At 39.4% G+C, this 12,663-nt stretch overlaps 1 protein-coding gene across 1 annotated transcript in view; it reads right to left on the bottom strand.

Annotated features, from left to right (window-relative positions):
* The window catches only part of plcg2 (phospholipase C, gamma 2), a 45,440-nt gene that overhangs the window by 19,164 nt on the left and 13,613 nt on the right, over positions 1–12,663 (bottom strand). The window contains exons 7-24 of the mRNA XM_050074305.1: positions 12,420–12,500; positions 12,284–12,327; positions 12,105–12,177; positions 10,602–10,703; positions 10,170–10,288; positions 9,470–9,555; positions 9,152–9,269; positions 8,836–9,004; positions 8,619–8,714; positions 7,506–7,592; positions 5,627–5,796; positions 4,575–4,775; positions 2,281–2,403; positions 2,021–2,201; positions 1,646–1,714; positions 1,434–1,543; positions 1,149–1,245; positions 977–1,049 (exon numbers count right to left, since the gene is read on the bottom strand). Of these exons, the coding sequence (XP_049930262.1) occupies positions 977–1,049; positions 1,149–1,245; positions 1,434–1,543; positions 1,646–1,714; positions 2,021–2,201; positions 2,281–2,403; positions 4,575–4,775; positions 5,627–5,796; positions 7,506–7,592; positions 8,619–8,714; positions 8,836–9,004; positions 9,152–9,269; positions 9,470–9,555; positions 10,170–10,288; positions 10,602–10,703; positions 12,105–12,177; positions 12,284–12,327; positions 12,420–12,500 (1,999 nt within the window). The remainder of the gene's footprint in view (positions 1–976; positions 1,050–1,148; positions 1,246–1,433; positions 1,544–1,645; positions 1,715–2,020; positions 2,202–2,280; positions 2,404–4,574; positions 4,776–5,626; positions 5,797–7,505; positions 7,593–8,618; positions 8,715–8,835; positions 9,005–9,151; positions 9,270–9,469; positions 9,556–10,169; positions 10,289–10,601; positions 10,704–12,104; positions 12,178–12,283; positions 12,328–12,419; positions 12,501–12,663) is intronic.

Below are 12,663 nucleotides of genomic sequence, written 5' to 3' on the forward strand. Positions count from 1 at the left end.
GAGCCATGACCTGGTCTGGTTATAACACTCCCACACGTTCCCTCTTCCACAACTATAATCTCCTGAGGCTTGCTGAGTTCAATGTTCATCAAAATGCTTCTACAATGTACCAAGTTGTCCATAACTTGAATCCAAGACTCTCCAAGCTCATCCCAGTCAGCTGCCCCACGCATATTTATAATAACATAAACATAACAAGCATAACAACCAGGGGGCCGCAGATCTGGAATGGGCTCAATAAGAGTCTGAAAACATCTAAATCCATCTCTGTTTTTAAGAAGAAACTGAAACAAAAAATGCTTAATTCATATGTATAGTATCCATCACTGATCTGGGAATGTATGTTGATTTGTCCTGTGTGTTTTTGTTTTGTGTCTGCAATATGTTTTGTCTTTGTAACATGTCTTGTACCATGTCACTGCTATAGATCTTGACTCATCTTCCTGATCAGGCTCCCGCCATAAGCTTTAAATAGCTTCATGGGAGACCTGGCACTCCACACAACTGTGTCTTGTACTTGTGTAACTGTTGACACATGTTGATTCTGTGTGGTGTGCAAATAAAATCTGAAATCTGAATCTGAAACAGCAACTCTGGTGGACATTCCTGCAGTCAACATGACAATGGCATGCTCCCTCAAAACCTACGACATCTGTGGCATCGTGTTGTGCAGTGTTAATTTTTGGGACGAAAACTATGACCAAAGTTTTTCATCAACGATCTAAAAATATATCTTGATAACAAAAACTTAAATGAAATTTAACAAATTTACGACCAAAATTTGAGAGAAATATATCAATTGAGTGCAAGTCAAGATCTTTAACGTTTAACTTGTATATATATATGTATATACATATTAATTCAGTTGTTTACCTGGGAAACGCAACATCAGTGTAGGATAGTAAAAACTTGTGTTTGCACTCAACCTCAGGGTTTTGTGGATGTAAAGTATGCAGCAGACACTAAAATAACTCACAATTTTGGATGTTGCACTTGGAGATGTCCACAACACCCTTGCAAAGTTCACCAAGTGGGTTGTCTTCCATGTCCTGTTTAAATACACATCACACACACGCAGAGATTATTTTTAGTCAGTTGCTATGCTGATTGACCTCCATTTAAACTGTGATTTAAACTCTAATCTTCACCTGTCCTTTGGTCTCAGGTTTGGTGCTGCTGGACACTTCCTCTACATAGTTAGATGGGAAGTACAGCTGCAACTTTCCACCATGGTCACCTTTCCACCTGTAGCGAGTAGAACAGGGAGAGCAATGTAAACAGTCTTATTTGTTCTTGTGTGGTTTTGCAGTTGGCAATGCTAGCCAAATATATGCAGATGAATATGCATGATGCTGGGAAATAAAGTGACTAATAAGACTCAGAACCAATCTTTGATGAAGCCTGTTGCTTTCCATGTGTGTGGGTGGACTCACCATCCATCACTTTCCTTTGTTACGTTGTGTATCAAAGCTCCTTTACTGAAGTTGAGCTCATCTGGCCTTTCAGCCTGGTAGCTATATATAGCCTTGACTGTACTTTGAGGCTAAAGGAGACAAACGCACACAATCATGAATGTCTTTACTAAAGGAAACCGCACAGGAGAACAGACAGCCCTGGCTGACAGAGTATAGTGTTGTATACACACCAGTGAGGGCTCAATCTCGTTAGGTTCCACATATGTCTTCACCTCATACAGAGAGGCACAGCCTTTCTCCTGTGTTAGCACAATACACTGTTAGGTACCGATCAGTGCAGATGACATGTTTTGAAACATATCTGATATTAGTATTAGACGTACAGTAGCAGGACTTAAACATTGAGCAAAATAAAAGTGGATGAATAGGACACATTGGTGACAATAATTTTAATTTTTTCTGGCTTGTTGGTTACACGTCTGTAAAATATGTTGATTCAAACTATTTGTCTTTTCTATTACTATTTGCTGTTGTTGTGTTTGTTTGTTTCTACAGGAATTCTTAACATTGTCTCTAGTCTCTGTATGTTTCCTACAGTAACTCACTGTGCTGAAGTGGTCCACCAGCTCAGGGGTGACTGGGTAACGTAGCTTGATCTTGCGATACAGTGGCTTCTTCTTGAAGTAGTTGACCAGCTCCACGAGGCTCTCAAACTCTGTTGTGGTGCCCAGCAGATACATGCTGCCCTCCTTCTGGATCCGACAGTGTTTCACCTTACCATCACCTCTGAAAGACAGAGATGATCAATACAAAAAAAAACCAACAAAAAAAACAAAGAGAAATAAAATCTTAGGTGTCATTGCACCTGAATGTGATGGCAAAAGAGTCTGGTTCTCCTTCTCTCTGCCGGATGAGGAACGCTCCATCTCTAGGAATCCTCAGCAGGTAATCCTCTGCCTGACCTCTGCTTAGGTTGCTGTAGAACCACCTGCACAACACACACACACACACAACAGTTATGTATTAGTGTATGTGTGTGTGTTATCAAAAATACAAGTATTCTATCATATGTCAGTGGTATTAGATGACACTACAATATGCCGCTTTGACAAAAGAGGTATTGTTCCTTTAATGTCAGTAACGTTTATACAAATGGATTCAAAATAAAGTGAAGAAAGAGAGAGGAGAGAGACTTACTGACCTTTTGTGGGTGTATGAGAGTGGAAGTGAAAAATAGAAGGCATGCATGTGCAGTTGACACAAAGCAAATGTGAGAGGTGAAGCTATACCAAACCAACATCAGTATGAAAATCATTCATTGTACCCTCTGAACACATTGTAGAAGCAACTTCAGGTGCTCGTCAGTGGGATGGGAAAATTCTACGGCCCTTGGTGATTATGAAACCTGATCAAATCCCACTGTATGAACAATGATGATTGTAATGAACTTCACACCAGCACAGAACCGAAACTCCACTCCTCCTGGGGGTGTTGAGTTAAACATGGCTACCAGCAGAGATGGGAGTAAGTTACACAAGTGCAAGTTTCAAGTCTTAAGTTACTCTGGTGAGAACCAAGTCAAAATAAGTCTCTGCTGTGGGCCTAACTCAAGCATGACAAGTCAAGTTATTGTTCAGATGAAGCAAGTCACAACTTGGTAAGTTGGTAACATATACAGTTCTGATGATCTGGTCAAACCTTAGCTTTCTAGCTTGTTTTGGTAGAGGAATTGGGATGTTGCAGTTGTCATGTCACTGACTTCTCAATATCTGATACAAATATTTAATTAAATTAGAATTACCACCTGGTGGATGTATGCCTCCACGAACCTGTCAAATGTCATCACTTCATCATTTTGTTCTATTCGACATTTGTGTGAAATTTTGTCACCATTAGCATATGAATTCCTGAGTTATGGCCACAAACATGCTTTGTGAGGTCACAGTGACCTTGACCTTTGACCACTAAATTTCTAATCAATTCCTTTTTGAGTCCAAGTGAACGTTTATGCCAAATTTGAGGAAACTCCCTCAAGGTCTTTTGAGATATCGCATTCACAAAATGAGATGGGCACATGGTCAGAGTGACCTTGACCTCTGACCACCAAATTCTAATGAGATCACCGTTGAGTCAAAGTGGGCATTTGTGGCAAATCTAAGAAATTCCCCAATGGCGTTCTTCAGATATCAAGTTCGCAAGATTGGGATGGATGGACGGACAACCTGAAACATAATGCCTCCTACCACAGCTATCGCCAGCGCGGAGGCATAAAAAAAGACAAGTCCTTTCGTGTCATTTGTCTCAAGTCTAAGTCAAGTCTCAAGTCATGAATACCAACTAAAAGTCAAGTTAAGTCTTTTGTCAATGTGAGTCAAGCAAGTCTCAGGTCCTAAAATTTGTGACTTGAGTCCGACTCGATTCAAATCAAATCATGTGATTCAAGTCCCCAACCTCTGGTTACCAGGTCTCTGTAGCTCGCTCCTCATTTGTACTTGAGGCTACATTAGCAGCTGTTAGCATAACAGACCCAAATCCCTGAAAAAATTGCTGCTGGGCAAGTTGCATTGTGGATAATGCAGGCACTAGGTGTAAATGAAGAAGATGAATGTGTGAAATAAAAAAAAGACAGTGTATTGCTCTGCTGCATTAAGTCTGATCCTTTCTTTTAAACTGTCCATTATGAGTCCAACAGGAGGAGTATTAAGAGAACAGTTTCCCATACACCATAGACCATCGCAGGTTAAAAGTCAGCCTTTGCCACTCTAGTAACTTAACCATGACCAAAATTACAGGTGAATCTTGGTGTTTTGGTGGCAACCTTACCAAACAACAAGATAATACATGTAAGTAAAACCTATTTGAAGGTGTTGGAGGCCACATACTACGCTAAGCTAAACATATCTGCAACCTACAATATCTCAGTACTAGACACAAAAAGACTAATTTATATAATCATATCATTAATCATAATAAACAATAGTATTTGTTGGCTTAAGAGTGAAAAAGTGTTTTCCCTAAATGGGAATATAGAATGAATGCTTTCATGTACAAAAATGTTATCAAGATATCATAATTAATCACTAGCTTTATTTGAATGATTTTTAGTGTATTAAGTCTCCTGTGATGTATCAGACTCATGTTTGTTCATATAATACAAACCCTTCTTGTAGATGTGGGTTGGGCTGTGGTACAGGGTCAGTGAGGCGCAGTTCAAAGTCTTGGCAGCGCAGCGGGTTTTCTCTGTAGTGCTGGATCACGGCGTACACGGTGGCAAAATGCAGGTTTGGCGTCAGGTAGTAGTAAGTGTGTCCCCCCTCTGTGCCCGAGCGGATACGACAGTGCTGGACCCTCCCACTGCGCCTGAAATACATGCAGAAGACGCATGCTAACAGCAACATACAATTGATGAAAATATATTACACTTTTGCACAGTCTACAATTTAGCTCCTGACCCTGCGGTACTTGGATATAGTTTGGGAATTCAGATACTGCCGAATAATTTGATTTTGGTGATTTAAATTCAAATTAGAATGGTGAAATGAGTTGACCCATGACAACAGGTTAGGAAGGTTTTCCCCAGACTGGAATATGTTGAATCACAAACTTGCACTACACTTGAGCTTGGCTTATTATATACAGTGCTTGAATGATTTCTTTTTGTTATTTGTAATAAATAAGGCCCATAAGACACTGAAACAACATTAAACTAAGATAATATGATTGTTGCTGTAATTATTAAATTCTTATTAATGAACAAAATCCATTTGTGGATTTCTTTTGTTGCTTATGCAGCCATCTTGCCAATTATTTCTCATAACACTCAGTTTGGAGGGTGTCTCTGAAAAACCATGCCATATAGCCCTTACAGTTCTCCCTACACCTCTATCCCAACAAGAATCGGGACATCCTGCATGATGTGAACGCACACAACATAGAGGCAAGGGATGTGCTAAGATTGGGACAAAATATGGCTGACAAATGTAGTAATCTTCTGCCCAATTCTGGAGAAAAAAATGAATCTGTACGGTATTCCATTACATTGTGGTGAATCATCTCATTTTAAGAGGAGGCACAGGTTCAGCCAAACCTTCATGGGCCATAGCCTTTGGAAGAGGTATTTCCTGCAATTGGACTGTGTATTACATGACAAACTACAGTCCTTAAGTTTTTGCTGATGCTGGCCACGAGAGCAAACAATTTGGAAGTTGTACCAAAAGGAGAGGGTGAAGTCTGTGACATAGGTATCGCTCGGTCGAACCAAGAAGGTGCCGTCTCTTCCCCCAGTCTCTGCACAGTAATCCTGGATCAGTCGCTCAGCCATCACCCTGCCTTCTCTCATGTGACCATGAAACCATGGCTCTGAACAGTGCATGTCCTGGTACTGAGAAAGATATGAACAACACTGGTTTTAAACACACACTTTGTTATTGGTTCTTCTTCTTGTTTGTAAGAAAATTATCACTTACCAATATATCATTCTATGACCTGTTTCTCCCATATTTTCCTGTATCACTGTTGGGCCCAGCCTTTGATGATAATTAATCAGAGGTGGGACCAAGTGATTGTTTTGCAAGTCGCAAGTCAAGTCCCGAGTCCTGAACAACTCATAATGTGTTCTTTACCAAATGTAATACCAATATTGAATTTCCAAAAATTATGATTACTTTTTAAAATTGGCATCTATTTGTTAACACAAATTTGTTAAAAAGTTCCTTAGCTGTTAAGCTAATGTTAGCTAAGCTTAAGCTCGCTAACTACGTTAACATACAGTTCGAATTACTGTTCTTTGTTTAACTTCAAATGTCAAAGGAAGTTGGAAGTTGTTGCATCTTGGTCTGTAATTTTAGGCCCCCATGTTAAGTCGAGTCTAAAGTCATCAGATTTGTGGCTCGAGTCTGAATCGAGTCCAAGTCATGTGACTAAAGTCTAAACCTTAGATAATAATAATAACAATAATCATAATTACAATCATATCAGAAAATGATTTTGGTTAAATATAGCCTGAAGTTATGTTAACATTTTGTGTTTCTCACACTAATGCATTGTGGGCGCCTGACATTTAATGTATAAAACATTTACAAAGCTGATTTTTTACTATTTTGACACCTGCACTGTTAAATCCATAGCCCCTTCTACACTGCCAGATTTTCGACGAATGTTGGGCCGTTTTGCTGGCAAGATGCAAGCGTTTAGACACACAGAGCCGGATTGGCGAGTTGATCAGAGGTGCCCAATTTTCCGCCTGGTAGGGTAGTCATATTGGTGGATCATTTTGGTTTAAAAAGAACGAGGCACCCTTCCGCCACGAGAGGGGCTGTTGATGACTTGTGGGAGGAGCTGTTGATGACGCCGCACGTGCGACCCACTGGCGGTGGATAAACAGGAAACAGCTGATAGCAGGAATGAGCAGCTAGTAGCAAGAGGGGAACGCAAGCCTGACACTACTGTAAAGATGAGCAACTGGGGAGACAAGGAATTGCGTGCCCTCCTTGCCCTCGCAAATGAAGAGGCCATTAACCGTCAAATGACAGGGACGGTGAAGAACGAGCCGATTTACGAGAGAATCGCGGAAGGACGCCGAAAAAGGCGCATTCTGTATGAACAAAAGTAGGTAGGCGGCATTTTGCTGCACTCCCCAATTTTGTTTTTATACTGCCAATGCTGAAAAAAAGACTGATTGGGCTTTCCTGCAAATTTGCACAATTCCTATTTAAAAAGGGCTCATGTCTGCTGGCCAGCACTCTTCCTCTTTCCAATCCCATCTATAAGCACTTTGCTGCATTTCTGGGTGCATTACCAGCACCATATAAGTTATAAGGGAACTCACTCATAAAAACTCCATATTTTACCATACACTTCATACTCCATAGCACTACCAGTGGTCAACAATTTCACTGGGTACCTTTAACCTTACAGTTGATCCAATAAAAATCATAACCTTACTGCCTCTTATTGATATGTTTCACTGATCTTTATGTTTTGATTATAACACTTGTGGACTTGTTATATTGTATATGAAACAGCTTAAAGTTAATAATAAATTTTAAAAAATGTATTCAAATTCTGTTGACTTTCCAATCTCTCTTTTACCTTCCTGGGATCTTCGTCCTCGTCTTCGTACTCCTCTGCATAGTATAGCTTGTCATCAGAGATCACACAGTAGTGCCTGTTCCACCGCTGAGAAGGAGAAATGAAAATGCACATGTTTAACTGCACATGCAAACAAGCTGTTCATACAGGAAACCTTTCAGAGCAGCATACAATAGGCTTGCATTCGACATCTCATTTACAAATGTGTTTGTAGTTCTAACACACATATTGTATACTGTATATGTAGCTCTATAAAATATTTAACATCAGAAAGACTTAACTGCGAAATTTTAGTGAAACCAGACCTAAATGTAATAGAATTTACAGCCCTGTTTTTTCATTTGTTAACATGCATCCTGGGTGATTGGATCACAAGTGGACAGCTCTAAGTACAGGTATAAATGCACCCCATCCATCATCAATGCATCTTGAGATCTGATCACCCAAACCGCATTTGAAAGGCGGTCTGGGCTGCAAATGTCTGCACTCTGTTAGTGTCCTGGCCAACGCTGAAGGAGCATCTACTCGGCTGATTGCGTATTCAATTCCCAACCGGATAAAGAGAAACTTTCTGTTACTGCCATACACAGGTTAGATGAAGCGCTGGACTGTCCCTGGAGCTGCATAAGTGACCTTGTGTAGTGACCTTGTGTAGATATTGTGACCAACAAAATCTAATCACTCCATTGTTGGGTCCAAGTGGACATTTTTTCCAGATTTGAAGAAATTCCTTGACATTGTTCATGAGATATCACAATTATATGAATGCGATGGACGGACAGACAGACAGACAGACGGATGATCAGACAGACACCTTGAAAACATAATGCCTCCAGCCACGAAGGCATACCAGTGTATGGTGTCTGATCATGATGAACTCCAAAACATCATCACCACTTTCATGTAAACATGCTCATAGCCAAACAGAAGTTAACTGAGGTAGCGGATAACCATCTGGATCACAAAGCAGTTGACTTTGTTTTGTGCCACAGGCCCTCGGTGTAATGTAAAATAATTCAACACAGAGTATTCTGATGTTAGTTAATGCAGGTTAATACCAGTTAAAGGAGTCTCAGCTTTCTTGCCATACCCATTTGACCCCTCCGACAGTACCTGGTCCACAGGGTCCCAGATCTCCAGATCTCCCTGTTTCTGCCCTTTCCTGAAGTCCTTACTTACTCCTCCTCCCTCCACACTGAGCTTCTTGTGCTGCACGAGCAGGAAGGGGAGGGCACAGTCATTAGTAATGATAACAAAACAAGACCTTTTGTCATCGATGTACCAATTACATTGACACATCAGTATGTTTAGACACACGCACACACAATACCTTAAGTATGATCTTGCCCTTCAGCTGTGTAGGTGAAGGTAGCTGCTCAGCCATCTGCTCCACAGGTTCAGTCAGCAGTTTGTCTCCAAACACTTCCTTGAAAATTCGAGCCATCTGACGCTGCTGCTCTAGAGGGCAATGCTCCTCTATGGAGAGGATCAGTGGGAACCTGAGAGAGATAAGAAGCATGCTTATAAAGACAATGTATTGACACAATGGGTAGCTGTAAAAAAAAAATTAAAAAAAATCAAAATGTAAAAATCACCAGTGCATCAAAAAACAGTATTAAAGTATTAAAACAAATTGTAATTCTTACTCTGATGTGACAAAAGCATGATTATTAATGGCCTTGACCACATCCTCAAACTTGATCTTGGTCGTCCTGGTCCAGCCGTGGTAGATTATTGGCTCCCCAGGCCCTTCCCAGCAGTCCACTGAACAGATTCAGTATCACACAAAGCACAAAAAAACAGGTGTTGTAAATATAAAATTATTGTTTATTATTATTATTATCATTTTATCCCCACTCATCATATTGATTTGTCCTGACCAATGCTGCTAATGTAACTGCCACAGGTGAGCTAAAATACATCCATGGTCTAAGTGTAACACAATGGGGTGGGTTTATACTGACATTCAACACAACGGCATCCAAGACGCAGACAGCGCACATAAGCCTCTGTGGACGACTCACTTCGAAGCTGATCACCTGTCAGGTAGCTGTTGAAGAACACACAAAACAGTACACATGCTAGATCAGTGGTCCCTGAACTTTTTTCAGTATTGTACCCTCTTTGAAATATTTTTTTCAGCCCAGAGCCCCCGAGAAGCCAAAATTGACAACGTAAACAAACAAAACAACTAAATGGTCCCTTTAAATTTTCTGTTTGAATATTTGCAGTGTATTTAAATTGCATTAGCTGACAATGAACCTGTTTTATAGTTTTCTTGTCAGCTGATAGAAAGTACGCTTGGACCTAAACTGTTGCCTAGCAATTAACTTCAAGTGAAATGGTCAGAAAACAGGTACAATACATTGCTGCACCATCAATGTGTGATTTACTAAACAACCTTGTAACTAAACTAGAATTACCCCCTTGCAGGTGTATGCCACCGCAAACCAATCAAGTTGCAGATACAGTTAACATTTCTGTCTATGAAAACATGGATGTTTCACACACATCTTCCCCCCAGCAGCACAGAGGAGCTTTACAATCAGCACAGTTTCAAAATGGGCACCCAAGATTATAGTGTGTGTGTGTGTGTGTGTGTGTGTGTGTGTGTGTGTGTGTGTGTGTGTGTGTGTGTGTGCGCGTATGTGTGGTCATACTGACGTGTTGTGTGAGGAGCTGATCCAGTAATGGGACAGAGGGTTGTTCATGTCCAAGTTTCTGATCTCTGAGTACTTCTCATCCCACACAGAGTTCTCCTTGGAAAACAGGAAACTGAGGAACTAGAGGAGGAGAAATGTTTCAGATTTTAGAGTTAACACAGTCCCTCCTGATTTGAATGATTCATTTTAGTAATAATAACACTTCAAATAAAACAACAACAACATCGTTTCCAGCATTATGTTTCAAACTAACCACTCACCATTCTCATCATACTTTTAATGCAAAATTTTTGCTGGGTCATTGAACTGCATTCATTTAATTGACTTTTGATTGATTAAAACACCTTGCAGATACAGTAACCAATATCAAAGTCTGATATGACTTTGCATATTCTCTCTCTGTTACAGACAAGACACACACAGAACAGAATACCTCACTGACGGTGAACTCCGGATCATTGGTTTTTCTCATGGTGTCATCAATGAAGGTGGTCATCAGTTCTCTAACTTTGTTCAGGTCACTGGCCCAGGTTTCCTGAAGGATGAACGGACACAGAAAAAAAGAAAGAAAGATATTTAAGCATATCCAGCAAATGACCGAACAGTTTGTGGGACTATTAGATTATCAATAGTTATAAGTTATTGTATAAACTAGCATTGCTATTTGTTATTGGTGTCTACCTGGAAAATGTTTTATTAATGTTCCATTCAAAATGGTAAACAGAAATTTAGGCAATAAATTAAATTATGCCTGTCTTCTAAAATTACAATGTGTCACTTTTCTTCACTGTAAATGATGGCAGAAACTGTCATCCGTCACTGTTCTATCATGTGAACATAAATAGTTATGAATAAAACCAAGCATTACAGTGAAGTTTGAGGATGATATGCTTAGAATTTGATGCCAAAAATTGGTACCAATGATGATGACATTAATAAATGTATTACATCGGTCAATAGGAAAATGCAATGAAATATGATGTAAAAAAAAAAATTAAAAAAAATCACATACATGATCATTACACCATTAGCCACATGATGATGAATGACTGATGATGACAATTTGAATTTGTTTGTTTAAGAATCAAAAGTTTGAGGTCAAAATATCTGGTATCATCCTAAACTGGTTCTCAATCACATCTCATCATCATCCACATCTGGGTTTGGAGTACCTCAGGGGTCAATTCTGGGTCCTATTTTATTTAACATTCCTACTGTATGCTCCTGCTTGTCAGTATTATTTACCACAATGCCATCTCATTACCTTTTGATGCTGACGACACATCGCTATAACCTTTCAATAAAGCCCACTGACTTTGGTTCGCTATGTTTCCTTCAGGACTATCCAGCTGATATCAAAACCTGGATGTCATATACTTTTATCTATTTTGACTCATAGAAGACAGATTTTTAAATCATTGGCCCACAGTATATTTGCAAACAAGTACTGCCAAATGTAGAGTTTTTATCATGAATCATTATGCCTGTTAAAAATCCTAAGATAAAAATATAATATTCAATACCAATTTAAATCTTTATTTACACATCTTATTGACTTAAGAATATTGTACAGATTCCAGTGCCACCTAGTTTTCAAGCTGTTTCACTTTGGATTTTGAGAAACTGGGAATTTTCTGTTATTTATTTATGTAGTTGTTGTTTTTTGTTTTTTTTGATTAGGTGACTTCAGTTAGATAGATAATAGGGCTGACACGAATGCTTTGAAGCTTCATTTGTTGCCATGGTAACCGATGTCCAAATCAGTATTTGTGTGCTTTGTTTTTGGTGGAGCTAAATGAAAGGAGGTGGCAAGTGTCAGACATGTATCAGACCAGTGCGTCAAGCTATTACAGACAAAATGCGGACCATTATCCACAGCTGGCAACTGTAATGAAGAACTTGCGCTGTACTAATCACTCATTGTAGCGTATTTTACCTTTTGCTGGTAGATGAGGAATCGTTGGAAGTCATGGAGCAGAACTGCTGAGGCATCTGGTTTATCTGTGTTACTGTATAATGGAGGAGAGTAAAAACAGAGTCAAACAATGCTCACAAACTATAAACTGTTTGTTAAAATCAAGTGTTAAACAAAGATGAGGAAAAACAGGCACTCACCCCAGAATAAAAGCACATGATTCCTTTTTGAACTCATCAAGGATCTATGTTTAAAATATAATATGAATGAAAATGCTGAAAAAAAGGACATGTACAGTAATACAGATTTACTTTATTGTGTTCAGTTCAGACTTACCTCATTCTGTTCAAACATTATAAGGTTGTATAATTTATGAAACTGCTCAAAGTCCAGGCGGTCTTTCTTTGCTCCCACTTCCTATGAAAGCAGAACAAAAAGGCACTGATTTGGACTACAACAGTACCAACAGCACGTTGGAATATTTATTTCCAAATAAGGTCATGTCTAATAAGTCATTGATAGTTTCTGATACGATAGACATGCTGCAGTTTGCATCATAGAATAGATTATAGCTCTGGTT

Source organism: Epinephelus moara, chromosome 20 (genome assembly GCF_006386435.1).
Source record: "Epinephelus moara isolate mb chromosome 20, YSFRI_EMoa_1.0, whole genome shotgun sequence".
Taxonomy (NCBI): Eukaryota; Metazoa; Chordata; class Actinopteri; order Perciformes; family Serranidae; genus Epinephelus; species Epinephelus moara.